Here is a 12,821-nt window from a genome sequence, read left to right on the forward strand (position 1 = left end):
TCTCACATGCTTACCTAAACATCTGCGTCCCGAGGCGGATAGTTGGAAGCCCTCCGGGCATAAACAGGTGAAGCTTCCCTGAGTGTTGGAGCAGGTTCCGAACATGCAGATCTCAGGAGACTGTGAACACTCATCAATGTCTGGTAAATAAAGAAAATCAAGTCAGAATCGGTACAGAAGTTCCCTTTGGCACTTGTTTTGCTACTTCATCTTTGTCAGGGTTAATGGTGATGAAGTCAAATTGATGACGTCTGTTAATCTGAGTTCTGTTCAGAAAACACAGACTGTATTTGACTGAACATGACAGGGGAATAACGCTGTAATGTGTCCGGCCGTCATAAAATGACCAGTTGCTTCTCTCAGTGATGTTCAGCATTTAGGAGGGTTTTTCCCCGCTTTCGAAAACAGAGCCCTTTGTAGGAATGTGTTGAAGTATGCTGAATATCTCTTCATCAACCCCGCTACATAAACAATCCAAGCATTCTAGCCTGGGCCCACTCCCACGTGTGAGAAGGGGGAAAGAAAGAGACGAGGATGGGGAGCAGTGGAGGAACAATTTTGTTTTCATCGACTGGAACCTACAACAAATGAAAAAGGAAAAATTGACAAATTTGGGGGAGATAATTACATATATATTTATTTTCAGGGAATTTATTTATTTTGAAGGCAAATTGCCTGAATATGAAATTTACTGGAATTATGGTTGTATAAAATAGTCGAAATTTCCTACCTGGCTGATTGTTAACTCTATTCACTGCTGTGGATGTTTATATTCATCGTTTGGAAATCAACTAGTATATGTTTGTTACATATTTTAAACAAATATGCATGGAAGTCTTTCCCAACTTGTCTGTACAGTTCAGATTAGTAAACAAACTGTAAGAAAAACCATCCCTGTGGATGGAGGCATTGCATTGTCTTGGATTTGAGGTCAGCACAGCTTTTGAATAGAAAATTAAAAAAAAATTGTTGGTGACTCACTACTCGTCGCATGGACTATCCGAGAGAAAAATACCAGAATGTTTGAAGTTTGACAAATTTAGACACTTTACAAAATCTGCTGAAATGTCACTATTTAAATGCATTGTTTTGCATTTTGCAACGCCATATCCCATTGCGTGGCAAAGTTATCAACAAAAGTGTCTACATGGCACAGGGGCTTTATGACAAAACCTAATGTTTAAAATTAGATCTTTCCAATATTCCCCATCTTCACCTGTCAAGGAAATTTACGACATATTTTCTACCCTTTTGCATTGCAGCTCATGTATTTTGTTTTTCTACTTCTTTCATTCCTTTCATAACTTTGCTGCTGTGAAATGTAAATGTCTCCACTGCAAGACTAATAAAGGTAAATCCAATCGAATCCCAAAGCATATTCGCCATTTTTATGAAATTAATTTTCCAGCATTTTCCACCAAGCAAAAAGTGTGAAGCAGTCATTTCTGTTTTTGCCTGTAGTTTTATGTACATTTGTGTGTTGCTAGCATAAATCCAAAAACAATTGTCCAGTGTCTGCAAAACCTTGCGAATGGCTCTGAAATGGTTAATAGAAGAAACCAGTTTGGTGGTGATCTAGACAGACCTGAGCACTGATGTGATGCATCGCGAGTGACTTGCCGCTCTCATTTGAAGATTACCTTTGCAGGTGTCTTCATGGAGATAATATCCAGGTGGGCAAATGCATCTGTAGGAGCCATCCAGATTCAAACAAGTGCCAACGCCACATGTGCCGGGATTTATGGCACATTCATTTATATCTGAGAAGAAATAAGGGCAGTTTTAAATTAATGCAATCGAGTATCATACAATTGGAAAAGTCTAAACTTTCTTACCGGCGCACAGTCTTCTGTCTGGCGAAAGTTCATAGCCATCGTTGCACACACAGAGGAAGTTACCCACGGTGTTCACACACTGTCCGTTACGACAGAGAGCTCTCTGGCTAGAGCACTCGTCAATGTCTAAACATAACACCAAACAAAAATGTTCATTCCATTTAAACATATGATGCAGTTCTCATGTCCTATGAATGCATATACAGTACCTATACAATCGCTGTTGTGTGAATTCTGGAATCCGGGGTAGCAGAGACAGCTGTACGAGCCCACAGTGTTCTTGCAGGTCCCATTGCCGCAGGGTTGTTGCTCGCACTCATCTGTGTCTAAAAATGTCATTTTATAATACAGAAAAACTGATCCTGTGACTGTAAACGAACGACTTATAAATGAAATGTATTATTATTATTATCATTTTAAGATCAAACATTCTCCCGCTCATATATAAGATAAGAAAAATGGCAGGGTAAAAAATGTCTTACCAATACACATTGACTGGTCCCGGGCTGTTTTATATCCATTGGGGCAGATGCAGCGAAAGCTACCCAGTGTGTCGATGCACTGACCAGGTTTGCAAACACCGGCGTTCTCGGCACATTCATTACGATCTGAAGAAAAGACAAACAGTTTCATATAGACCAACAGGAATACAACATGGTTGAATTAAACTGCCAACACGTGCTGAATTGCAGAATTTTCAGCAATGTCAAATGTTTTTCGAGTATACAGGGAGAGGTTCAGAGTTACGGGCTGCCTATTTATATTTTAATTATTGTTTAATTTGTGCATGGCATTAATATAATAATTACCGGCACTAACGTGATAATCCATGTCAATGTCATCTCCTTTTACCTGGAAGAAGTAGTTTCAGCTTCAACCAGTGCACTCTCTGTAGTTTACATGTGTTGTCATAACCAGAGCTTTAGAGTTTTTTTCAGACAGATTAGGAGTCATCAGAACTACTGTAAAATGAGTGGCATGTCAAAGGTACCGTATTTTCCGGTGTATAAGGCGGACCGGAGTATAAGGCCCCCAAACGAATGGTGTATTTTCAAACTTTTTCCATATACAGTAAAGTCTCGTTATATCGATATCGGATATATCGATAGTCCCGGTTATATCGATACTATTTCTATGCACGCACGGAGAAAATTACATGCAAACAGGGTCGGATATATCGATAGTCCCGGTTATATCGATATTTTTTCGGACTCCCTTGAGTATCGATATAACGAGACTTTACTGTATAAGGTGCACCGGAGTATAAGGCACACCTTCAATAAATGAGAAGTTTCCCAAATATAATACATAAAAATATAAAAGTTTTCCAAATCTTAGGCACACCACATTATAAGGTGGTACAGTAGTGGGTGGGCTTACGCAAAACTTCTTCTACAGGGGTAAATGGAGTCAGTGGCTGCTGACACTAGTTGCGATACATGTTGTGTCTCAATATTACTTCACATATAAGGCGCAGGGCCATCTTTGGAAGAAAATCAAGGCTTTTGGGTGCACGTTATACACCGGAAAAGACGGTACATTCAAAACACCTGTCATCGGAGGCCATACCGTACCTAGGCATTGTCCCGTCGGGCTCAGGCGATATCCAGGTTTGCATTCACAGCGGTAGCTCCCAGGCATATTTAAGCAGGCTGCATTCTGTTGGCAGACGGGCCCGTTCTGACACTCATCGATATCTAAAAAGAGGAGGAGGGGGTTTTGTATTAACTAGAGTTGCTATCAAGAAAAGGAAAGTCGTTCAATATCGTATGTACCTTCACAAATCAGAAGCTTGTCATTGTAGATAAATCCGATGGGGCACTCGCACCTGAAGCTACCGATCATGTTGATGCATACACCATTCTCACACACGCCTGGGATTTCCCGGCACTCGTCAATATCTAGTGCAAAGGAGCAAGATCAATACTACATGCAAAAGAAACATGTAAACAAACTCATCACAGACAATGTTTACCAATAACTCTTCCAGTAGTGATATCGATGAAATATCCTGGTCTCTCACTGCCGCACAGGATGGCAAACTCATCTGAGCGGAGACAAATTCACTTTTATTTCACTCATTTGTTTGTAAATTTATGAGTGTGTGAGTGAGTACAGGGGATCTCACCGCTGCTGGGCACAGGACACTGCTCACAGGGTTTATTCCATGCACGGCCAATGTTGTAGGCACAGCAGCACTTCTTTTTGGTCATGTTGAAGTTTAGCTCTCCGTCACATGTTCTGTTGTCGGAATAGAAATTCCTGTAGCAATAGCTCTTCCTCATATCTGGGAGTGATTACAAAATAGAAATGGATTGTTGCAAATTAGGTTATTGTTTGTGTTTATTTTCTAACTAAACATAAAATAAAGGGATTTACACAGTTTTTATTTAAAACATCTAAATACATTTGCCTTTAAGGTTGCTAGTTTATTGTTAACGCACAATGCCAGACACGGGCTAAGGAAGAAGCATTGAAGTGACTGTATCGCAATGCATTCGGACATTTGAACACAAACCGTAAGATGTGTTTTGAGATGAGTTTTAAATTACGAGTGTACTGTATCTCAATTGTCTGATATTAACATTGTTGAATCTAAAGTGACAATGAAAACTCCTAGAGGATAATTGCACTTCAAATGCAATCCAATCCAATACAATACAATACAATACAATACAATACATATTGATTTATATAGCGCTTTAACAACAGCTAAAGCTCTAACAAAGCGGTTAAATGGACAGATATTATATCCAGGAAATAAAGCAGTCACAAAGACCGAAGAAAGCACCAGGGAGTAAAACCAAGATCCAGTCGGAATCATGCTGAGCAGAATGCCAAAGAGTACAAGTGAGTTTTGAGATGGGTTTTAAAGATGGGCAGCAAGGGGGCCTGTCGAATGTTCAGTGGCAGGTCATTCCAGAGAGTGGGATCAGCAACAGAAAGTCATTTCTGTCTTTCTGTCCTGTTCCATCCTTTCTGAGTTGAGTGTTTGTATTTAACTTTCAGCTATATGTGCATCAAAAGCTTGAAAATTATTTGTTTTTTAACATTTAATAAGTTAAGGTTTATATCTAACTTATGTGCATTGCATTTTATACATAGACCGAGCATGTAAAGATATGAGGTAAAGATGATAAAGAAGATATAGGTAGAGTTGTACCCATGCAATTGTTGCCTCCATTGACTTGCATGTAGTCCACAGGGCAGATGCAAGTGTAGTTTCCAATGGTGTTGTAACATTGGCCAGGCCCACAAATACCCGGACGCTCGCACTCGTTGATATCTGCGCACAGAAAAAACATTATTCAATTCACAGTATTTACTTTCAACTTGCAGTGTCGGAACATACTTGACCAAAGTATTTGACAAAGTAACCATTTTATGTCAATGATCTTTGATGCTCTAAATTCAGGTTCCCAAATTAAATGAGGGCTTCAGTCCAATGAATACGTATTTGACTTACTTAGACACCGTTTTAAGTTAAGGCAAGATTAATTTCAAAGCTATGCCACATCTGTGTTTGATTTTTAAGACAGTGTGGTTTCACCTAAAGACGGAGCAGTATTTCAGGGAGTAAAAGTCCAGGAGATTCATTGTTCGTATGTGAAAACCATTTGGGGTTCCAGAGAGAGATAAGTGTAATCGGATCATTTGAGAGTTAGGATGGGCGTGGGAATAAAGAATGACATAAAGAAATGTGATAGGTACACCTCTGTAACTTTCTATTCGTGGTTGACTCGAAGCTACAATAGACTAACCCTATGAGCACACTCAAAAAAATCATCCAGTTAACAACCGTCCAAACTTTACAATGCATGAAATGAATGTATTGGGCATTCTAAAAAACATCCTAAATGACTTAAAAAAGATCCAAAGCTAACATTTTTGCTCTAAATGCTGTTGCCAACAATTCTTTGATTGATACGTTCGTAAAATAACTCGCTACCGGGTTTGAACATCAGTCCCCACAGGTCAGTTTTAGCTGTTTGGCATCAATAAATTCACAACGGTGAAAGAAAATACTCTGAAAGAAAGAACAAACTGTCTGATGTCTTTGAAATTCAATGTTAGTCATTCAATGTGGTTGCGACTTCAGAACAGTCCTGGTTGAAGTTTTTATCTCCTACTGCCTTGCCAAAGGGTTTTATTACTATTGATCCGCCCAAATGTCGTCTGATAGTATTATAGTTTATGTTGATACTGTTGAAAATAGATTGAGAGCTAATCTTTTACCTTTCATGAACACTCAAATATCCGAGCATGTCGGCTCTTCCCTTATTCTTGTGGGAGCCCCTGTGGCATTATCGTGGCTCAAGATTTATTTACTGGTACATTGTTACATAAATGTGTGTAAGCCTGTTTAGTTTGATAACTGTATTCTTGCTTTGTGCACAAGTAACTGGTCAGCCACTAACGAAAGTGCAAACAGATTTATCTACGCCAATTTTTTTCTTAATATATATAAATTGTATTGTTCATGGTTCAGTGTATGACTTTGTTGTTACAATTCTCGTGCTGGTGGTCATGTCCTAAAATTTTAATCAATGGCAACATTATATATGAGCATTTTATTTTTAAGGAGGCAATACGTCTGTGTAAGCTCTCAGCCGTCATCTGTACTTCTTTGAATGTGTCGGACGGTTTGCTTTTTTCATTTTTAAGAAGGGACTTAATATTATTTTGGGGCAGTATTATATTAGTGGTGTTGCACATCAGTATATGACAGGAACATAAAGTAATTTGGTAACTCAAGCAAGATGTTTTGGGGGCTTTCAGGGTGGATTTCCCAATAATTATTTTGCAGATGCTTGATGATATGTGTATTGGGTGTATCATCATTCAATACCTTCACATATTCTCGTCTCTTGGTTAAGTGTGAAACCTCTTGGACATTCACACTGAAAGCTCCCAAAGGTGTTGATGCACTCTCCCCCCTGACACAAGCCTGGCAGTTCCTGACACTCGTTGATGTCTGTCAGAGAAAAAAAAGTCATCACAATGAGTGTGTAATTTCCGTGTGGGATTCATTCAGGGTCAAAAGTTAGCATTGTACCTTCCAAAATGACTGTGATGGGGTTCGGTCTAAAGCCTTCACCACCTGGACAGAGGGTCTTATACTCGGCTGTGGGGCGGAAAGACAAATCATTAAAAACATCAATAAACCCATAGCAAGATCAAAAGGTGGAGCTTTGTTCCTATGAAACATAGATGAGAGTGCATAGAAAGAATTTCTTATATGGTTTCTGACCATCTGCTAGCAATCTTCACGCAAGTTGCTCAAACCGCTTTCATTTTATCAGTCACCTCCATTACGGTAAACACACATATACACACTCAGGAGTAAGTCCCGAAACATGAAATCCGGCAGTTAGTTATAGTTGTATAGTTGTATCTGACGAAGGTGGAAGTATACGCCGAAACATGTCAGGTATTTGAACACCTACAATACACTGTCTGTAAGAAAATAATCTATTTTAAATTAAATTAAAATGTGAATTCTGGCAGTGTTACTGGATGACAACATTTACCTAAGGCTGACATTTCTGCTGACAGGAACAAGAACAGGATATGACTTTGAGTGATTCGAGGGTTGTCATGAGCAAATTGGTTCATTTCCTGTGAGTAATCATACAAAACAGCTCGCTGTCACTGTATGGTCTAGGCTCATGTACTCAATGTTTTCTTGTTTATAGGGGTTGACATGCTCGCTGCAATTCCACATGCTGAGGCAAACCTCAAACGACCTCACAGTACCCTGAATTGACAATATGAAGAGACAAGTACAACACACATCATGTCAAAGAAAAGACTTGTTGACCCACTATAATTGAGAGACGGGCATGATTCACACGGTTTCCCCCAAGCATGGCCCTGGGAACAGCAACAAGATGCCTTCGAAACACCAACTCCAATCTCATTGGAGCAGTCCAAGCTCTCAGATGAGTCTCCTCTGGGGTGCACATCCAAGTAGCAGCTTCCAGAGCGAGTATCTATGTGTGTAAAAATTACAAACATTGGTATATTTCCCACCCCCACCTCCATCTTTGGCATGTTGTCAGGAATGAATCATGAACATGTACAGAATATTGCATCTCACCTACGCATCCCACCCGGGTGGGATTGAGCTCAAAATCTGGGGGGCAGTTACAATGGTAGCTTCCGGGGATGTTAACGCAAATTCCATTAATGCAAATGGTTGGGTCTGCACATTCATTGATATCTGAGATAGAAAGAAATGTTTCCCAAGTGTTATTTCCATATTGGTACATGAGTGCAATATATTTTGTCAATAAACTTTTCTGAGGAAATATTGACAATGCTTATCAGACCTGTGCAGTTGCCACCGCTCCTGTCCAGTTCGTAACCAACGCTACATTCACATCTGAAAAGTCCTGGAATGTTCTTGCAACGTCCATTGACACAGATGTCAGCGAAGGTACATTCGTCGATATCTGTGAAATAGACAGGGAGAGGAAGAATGAGGGGGAAGAAAAGAGGGCAAGGCCCAGCGTTGAGGGATTTTGAGATCATGGGTGGGAAATTGCCAGCCTGTAAAGACTTCACTTGCATTTCTCCAATTTGACACTTTTGGGGTCAGCGGGAGAAAAATAAATAAATACATGACATCTCAAGACTGACGCACACATAAAGTATACGAGGTGTGTCAGAAAAGTTCCAGGACTCGTGTCAAATTCAAACTGGAGTTTTCCCTTTTGAACTAAGCCTCCTGGAGTCTAATGTACTTTGTCAGCCTTCCCTGTCATCCTGATGTTGTGCAGATCTTCAAAACAGACTCACAATATGAAGTTGGCGAAAAGAAACAAACGAGAAGTTGTTCCGGCCTGACAATGTTCTCTTTAGCAGGGAATTGTCAGATGCTCAAAGCAACGTGAGCAGGCGCGTTGCCATATCGGTCGATTATCTAGCCCACATTGAAGGGTAATTTGACATTCGTAGTTTTGGTTTAAAACAGGAGATGCCCATTTCACGGTAAGATCAGAGCATTGTCATCAAATGGTGAGCATAGTTTTGCCTTTTTTAATGTTGCTGTGCTGATGACCATTTTGTGTTTGGGAGCCTTTTACTGAGCATCTTCATCTTTATTAGGTTCATAGAGTTGCTTGTTCTGTCGCCCCAAGGGGACATAACCCAGTGTCTTATTGTGCCGGTCCCAAGTCCGGATAAATACAGACGGTTGCGTCAGGAAGGGTATCCGACCTAAAAGCTTGGCCAAAACAAACATGCCAATCAAACCTCTGAGGATGAGGACACTGATTTGCTGTTGCGACCCCTTGAAAGGAAAACCCGAAAGGAAAGAAGACGTTTCGGTTTAAAACACATGTTTTGCTACAAAAATCCTGAAACATTTCTGAGACATCTTGTACAAGACGAGAGGAGCTCACGAGAGATTTCATTCAGTGCTGTTGTCCTTTTCTTTGCGAGATAAGAAAAGTAAAGAAAAGAAAAGGTCATCTCGGATGTTTGACACATCCACACAATGACTTCAGTCTACTCATAAAATTAAAACATGAGACTTAATTGCTTAAATTGTGAATGACAGTTATGTGTCCCCTGTTTTTTTGTGTTCATTTCATAAGATCAGCTTCTGTAATGCAATAATCTATTACCTCCGTCCCTCATCAGGTCCATGAATTGTCAAGTGTTAACATAAGGTGACCGGATGACCCCCCCCCCCCCCCCCGCCACCACCACACACACATTTTGGAAATCACATCTCCAGCATTTGAGTCACAGGCAATCATTTGTGGTGTGGTGTTTTGACCTGATCTGGAAAATTAAACAATATTGTCACCTACCAACTAAACAGTTCAAGAATGCTTTGTTGCTAGTTGATCGATTATTTATCAATCCACAGATGTGGAATGATAAACTAACATTTTGCTGCATCTTTTTTGTGAGTGGGTTACTTTATCCTACTTTTCGTTCATTTCGCCACAACAGAATCGACCAAAACAAATCTGTTCATTTGTGCATGACGTGTCCCATTCCAATAACTCATGAGTCGCATTTGAATACATTCTCTGTTCGGATGGATTTTTGTATCCCAAGATGATAAGCCAGTTACCGTTCATGACGAAACCATTTTAAATCAATAAAAATGATGCTAGACACTGTTGCCAGGATCCTGTCTTACCCTCACAAGCCTTGCCGTCAGCGGTGGCAATGAAGCCCATGTCACATTCACAGCGGTAGCCGCCAGGCATGTTCAGACAGTGGCCACTCTCACACAAGTTACCATTCTCTGCGCACTCGTCACTGTCTGCAATTGGAGGTCAAGCAAGACAGTCTGAGAACACATAATAGTGTCACATTTGATCAATATGATACAGGCTCCTGGTTTGCAGTTGTGACCTGAGCAATAGAAGCCGTCTCCGGAAAATCCCTCCTTGCATGCACACCTATACGAGCCCATGGTGTTGAGACACTCAGCGTTGTTGTTGCACATGTGGGTCCCATTGGAGCACTCATCCAAGTCTTTGACAAAAAAAAAAAAAAACATGAGATGAAGTGACATTTAGATTTATGTGCAGTAAAGTAAATGATCAAAAACATTTGAACAAATATAATGTTTAATAAAAGTACACAATGGAATTGTGTTTTAAAGAGGTGGATTGTTATAAGGTCTATATTTGGAGAATCCATATTTTTCTTTTGTGTGTGTGTGTGTGTGTGTGTGTGTGTGTGTGTGTGTGTGTGTGTGTGTGTGTGTGTGTGTGCGCGTGCGCGTGCGTGTGTGTGTGCGTTTGATTAATGTATTGCATTACCTGTGCATTTGAAGCCGTCGCCAATCCATCCTGGTGCACAGTTGCATTTAAAGCTCCCTGCTGTGTTGGTGCATGTTGCATGTCGGTCACAGTTGTGCGCTCCAATTTCACACTCATTGATATCTGTCAAAAAGAGAAGAAATAAATGGATTTAACATTGTGCATTTATTTCACATCATCAACCTCGTTCCATTTTAACTGCATCAAAACAGAAGTAAGAAATCGCAGACCTAAAACCTCTGTCCCGGTCGACTTCCTTCATCTGAGAAGAGATTACCTTTTAGGATGAAGATAGTATAGCGCTCTAATTATCTCTTTAAAAAAAAGCCCTTCCGTTGGTATTTAATTGTTTATGTAACAGACTGCGTGCTATATAAGCAAGAGGTATGAAAGCGGATATGAGACAAGACGTAAGACAGTACATGAGCCTTTTTTTTCTTAATTTCGTGGCGAGCTTCAGAAGTAGTGCTTCAGATCAGCATAAATTGTGTGGGTTGTTGGATTTGCGTGGATTCATAAGGCTACTTTATTAGGGAACTGGAGGCAAGGAGACAGCAATCCACCTCCTGAAACCTTCCTTAAAAGGTTCTGGCCCACGAGGAACATTTGGAAATCATCCTAAGTAGAAACGGAAGTTTGAAGTGATAGAATTGGATTTATGAGCGTAAGAGGCAAACAAACATTTAGCTAAATTAATCATTCTGTGAAAGCCAACCTGTGTTGTATTTAACAGGCCCTAAGTGGGTGGCAATTGGGTGAAAAAGTAGATGCCCGTCCTGTGTAACGTTACGTTTCAAGTGTGTGACTAACGGCCCCAAAAAATGCTCTAGGAGAGGCCAACACCAAATGTCACAGTGAGCTGAAATGAGTGTGCACAGGAATGCAGGTTTGAAACAGTGTTGGCAAGATCAGATGATCGGCCAGGTTTCCTTGTGACAGGACTGTGTGATTGCATAGGTGGGTGCATGAGGGGATCTATGTTGTCGTTATCTGTTCTGTTTTGAACTTAAAAATACTTTTGAGGTTATAGCAAATCCATCCTAAAAATTACAGATGCACTCTGTCGTTTCACAGTCCGCCGGCAGAAAGATTGTGACTTATTCACACTACATTTCATGATGGGGTTAATATGAGGGCTGAGAGCACATAAATCTCCCTAAATCACTGAAGGAATTCAATCCCATTCTTCTCCGAGCTTTGATGTGAGACAACACATGAAAGAAGGCGCTCATTCTGATGTGCAAATACAAAACACAAACATGGCAAGAAGTGTGTCAGCGTCCACAGCTGGTGTGGAGGATAACATTCCGTTTAAAGTGGTAAATGTTTGACAGATGATGAGCAACACGGAGGAAACAAAAAAAGACAAATCTGCCAGCTGTTTGGAGGCAGCTTTGCATCCTGTGTGAAAGTAAAAACCTTTGCTCGTATGGCACTGCACTAGCAGCTGCGATGTAAAAGTCCACCGTTTAAGCACATCCCTATGATATTCTCCAGAACAGATAAGACACCATCCGACTTCAGGGATGCATCTGGGAAATTAAAAAAGGGGGCTGAGAAAGGGGGCCAAATTGTAACATTGATGGGGCCAGATTTAACTACATTGCCGACGTATACAAAACTGTTTGAAAGAAACCAAAGTGCATTAAATTGAGCATTATATTTCTAAATTGTAAATGAAAAACAATTACAGTGATACCTTGGCTTCCGAACGCTTTAGTTCACGAACTTTTCGCCTCATGAACATTAAATTTGCGAGCATATCGTCTTGGCTAACGAATTAGTTTTCGGTGGACGAGCCAAACGATACAGCGCCACGGCGGCTGGCTAACTAATTTTCTACACTCCCTTTCTTTGAGTGCTGACGTGGTTTGTTATCGAGGATACTTTTGCTATTATGGGACCGAAAAAGACCCCACCAAGGTTAGTGTTAAGCAGAAGAGGACACAAAAGGAAAATACAGTCAAGCAGAAGAAGGAGATCATCAAAAAACACCAACGAGGTGTGTGTTTGTGTGACCTAGCGTCCCATTACCAGTATGCTAAGTCTACAATTGCTACGTGTGGCTAAAGGTGTTTCGGTGTTGTCTGAGCACCAGTCGCAAAAACTTCTGTGGATTTGAATTAACGAAAAGCAGCTAGAAGGGTCAGTGTGTGTGAGGGTATTATCAGCAAGTTCACTCGGATATCATCAAGAG

At 40.5% G+C, this 12,821-nt stretch overlaps 1 protein-coding gene across 2 annotated transcripts in view; it reads right to left on the reverse strand.

Annotated features, from left to right (window-relative positions):
* fbn1 (fibrillin 1) overlaps positions 1-12,821 on the reverse strand; it is an 87,599-nt gene that overhangs the window by 18,123 nt on the left and 56,655 nt on the right. For both annotated transcript variants that reach the window (XM_088992372.1, XM_088992371.1), the window contains 18 exons: positions 10,625-10,747; positions 10,212-10,334; positions 9,994-10,119; positions 8,168-8,290; positions 7,936-8,058; positions 7,661-7,828; positions 6,892-6,960; positions 6,685-6,810; positions 4,999-5,121; positions 3,964-4,122; positions 3,811-3,882; positions 3,611-3,736; positions 3,410-3,532; positions 2,318-2,443; positions 2,045-2,161; positions 1,836-1,961; positions 1,641-1,760; positions 15-140 (listed from right to left, as the gene is read on the reverse strand). In XM_088992372.1, coding sequence (XP_088848498.1) covers positions 15-140; positions 1,641-1,760; positions 1,836-1,961; positions 2,045-2,161; positions 2,318-2,443; positions 3,410-3,532; positions 3,611-3,736; positions 3,811-3,882; positions 3,964-4,122; positions 4,999-5,121; positions 6,685-6,810; positions 6,892-6,960; positions 7,661-7,828; positions 7,936-8,058; positions 8,168-8,290; positions 9,994-10,119; positions 10,212-10,334; positions 10,625-10,747 — 2,199 coding nt within the window. The remainder of the gene's footprint in view (positions 1-14; positions 141-1,640; positions 1,761-1,835; positions 1,962-2,044; positions 2,162-2,317; positions 2,444-3,409; positions 3,533-3,610; positions 3,737-3,810; positions 3,883-3,963; positions 4,123-4,998; positions 5,122-6,684; positions 6,811-6,891; positions 6,961-7,660; positions 7,829-7,935; positions 8,059-8,167; positions 8,291-9,993; positions 10,120-10,211; positions 10,335-10,624; positions 10,748-12,821) is intronic.

This window comes from Hippocampus bargibanti, linkage group LG03 (assembly GCF_051943395.1).
Source record: "Hippocampus bargibanti isolate YZ-2025 linkage group LG03, ASM5194339v1, whole genome shotgun sequence".
Classification (NCBI taxonomy): Eukaryota; Metazoa; Chordata; class Actinopteri; order Syngnathiformes; family Syngnathidae; genus Hippocampus; species Hippocampus bargibanti.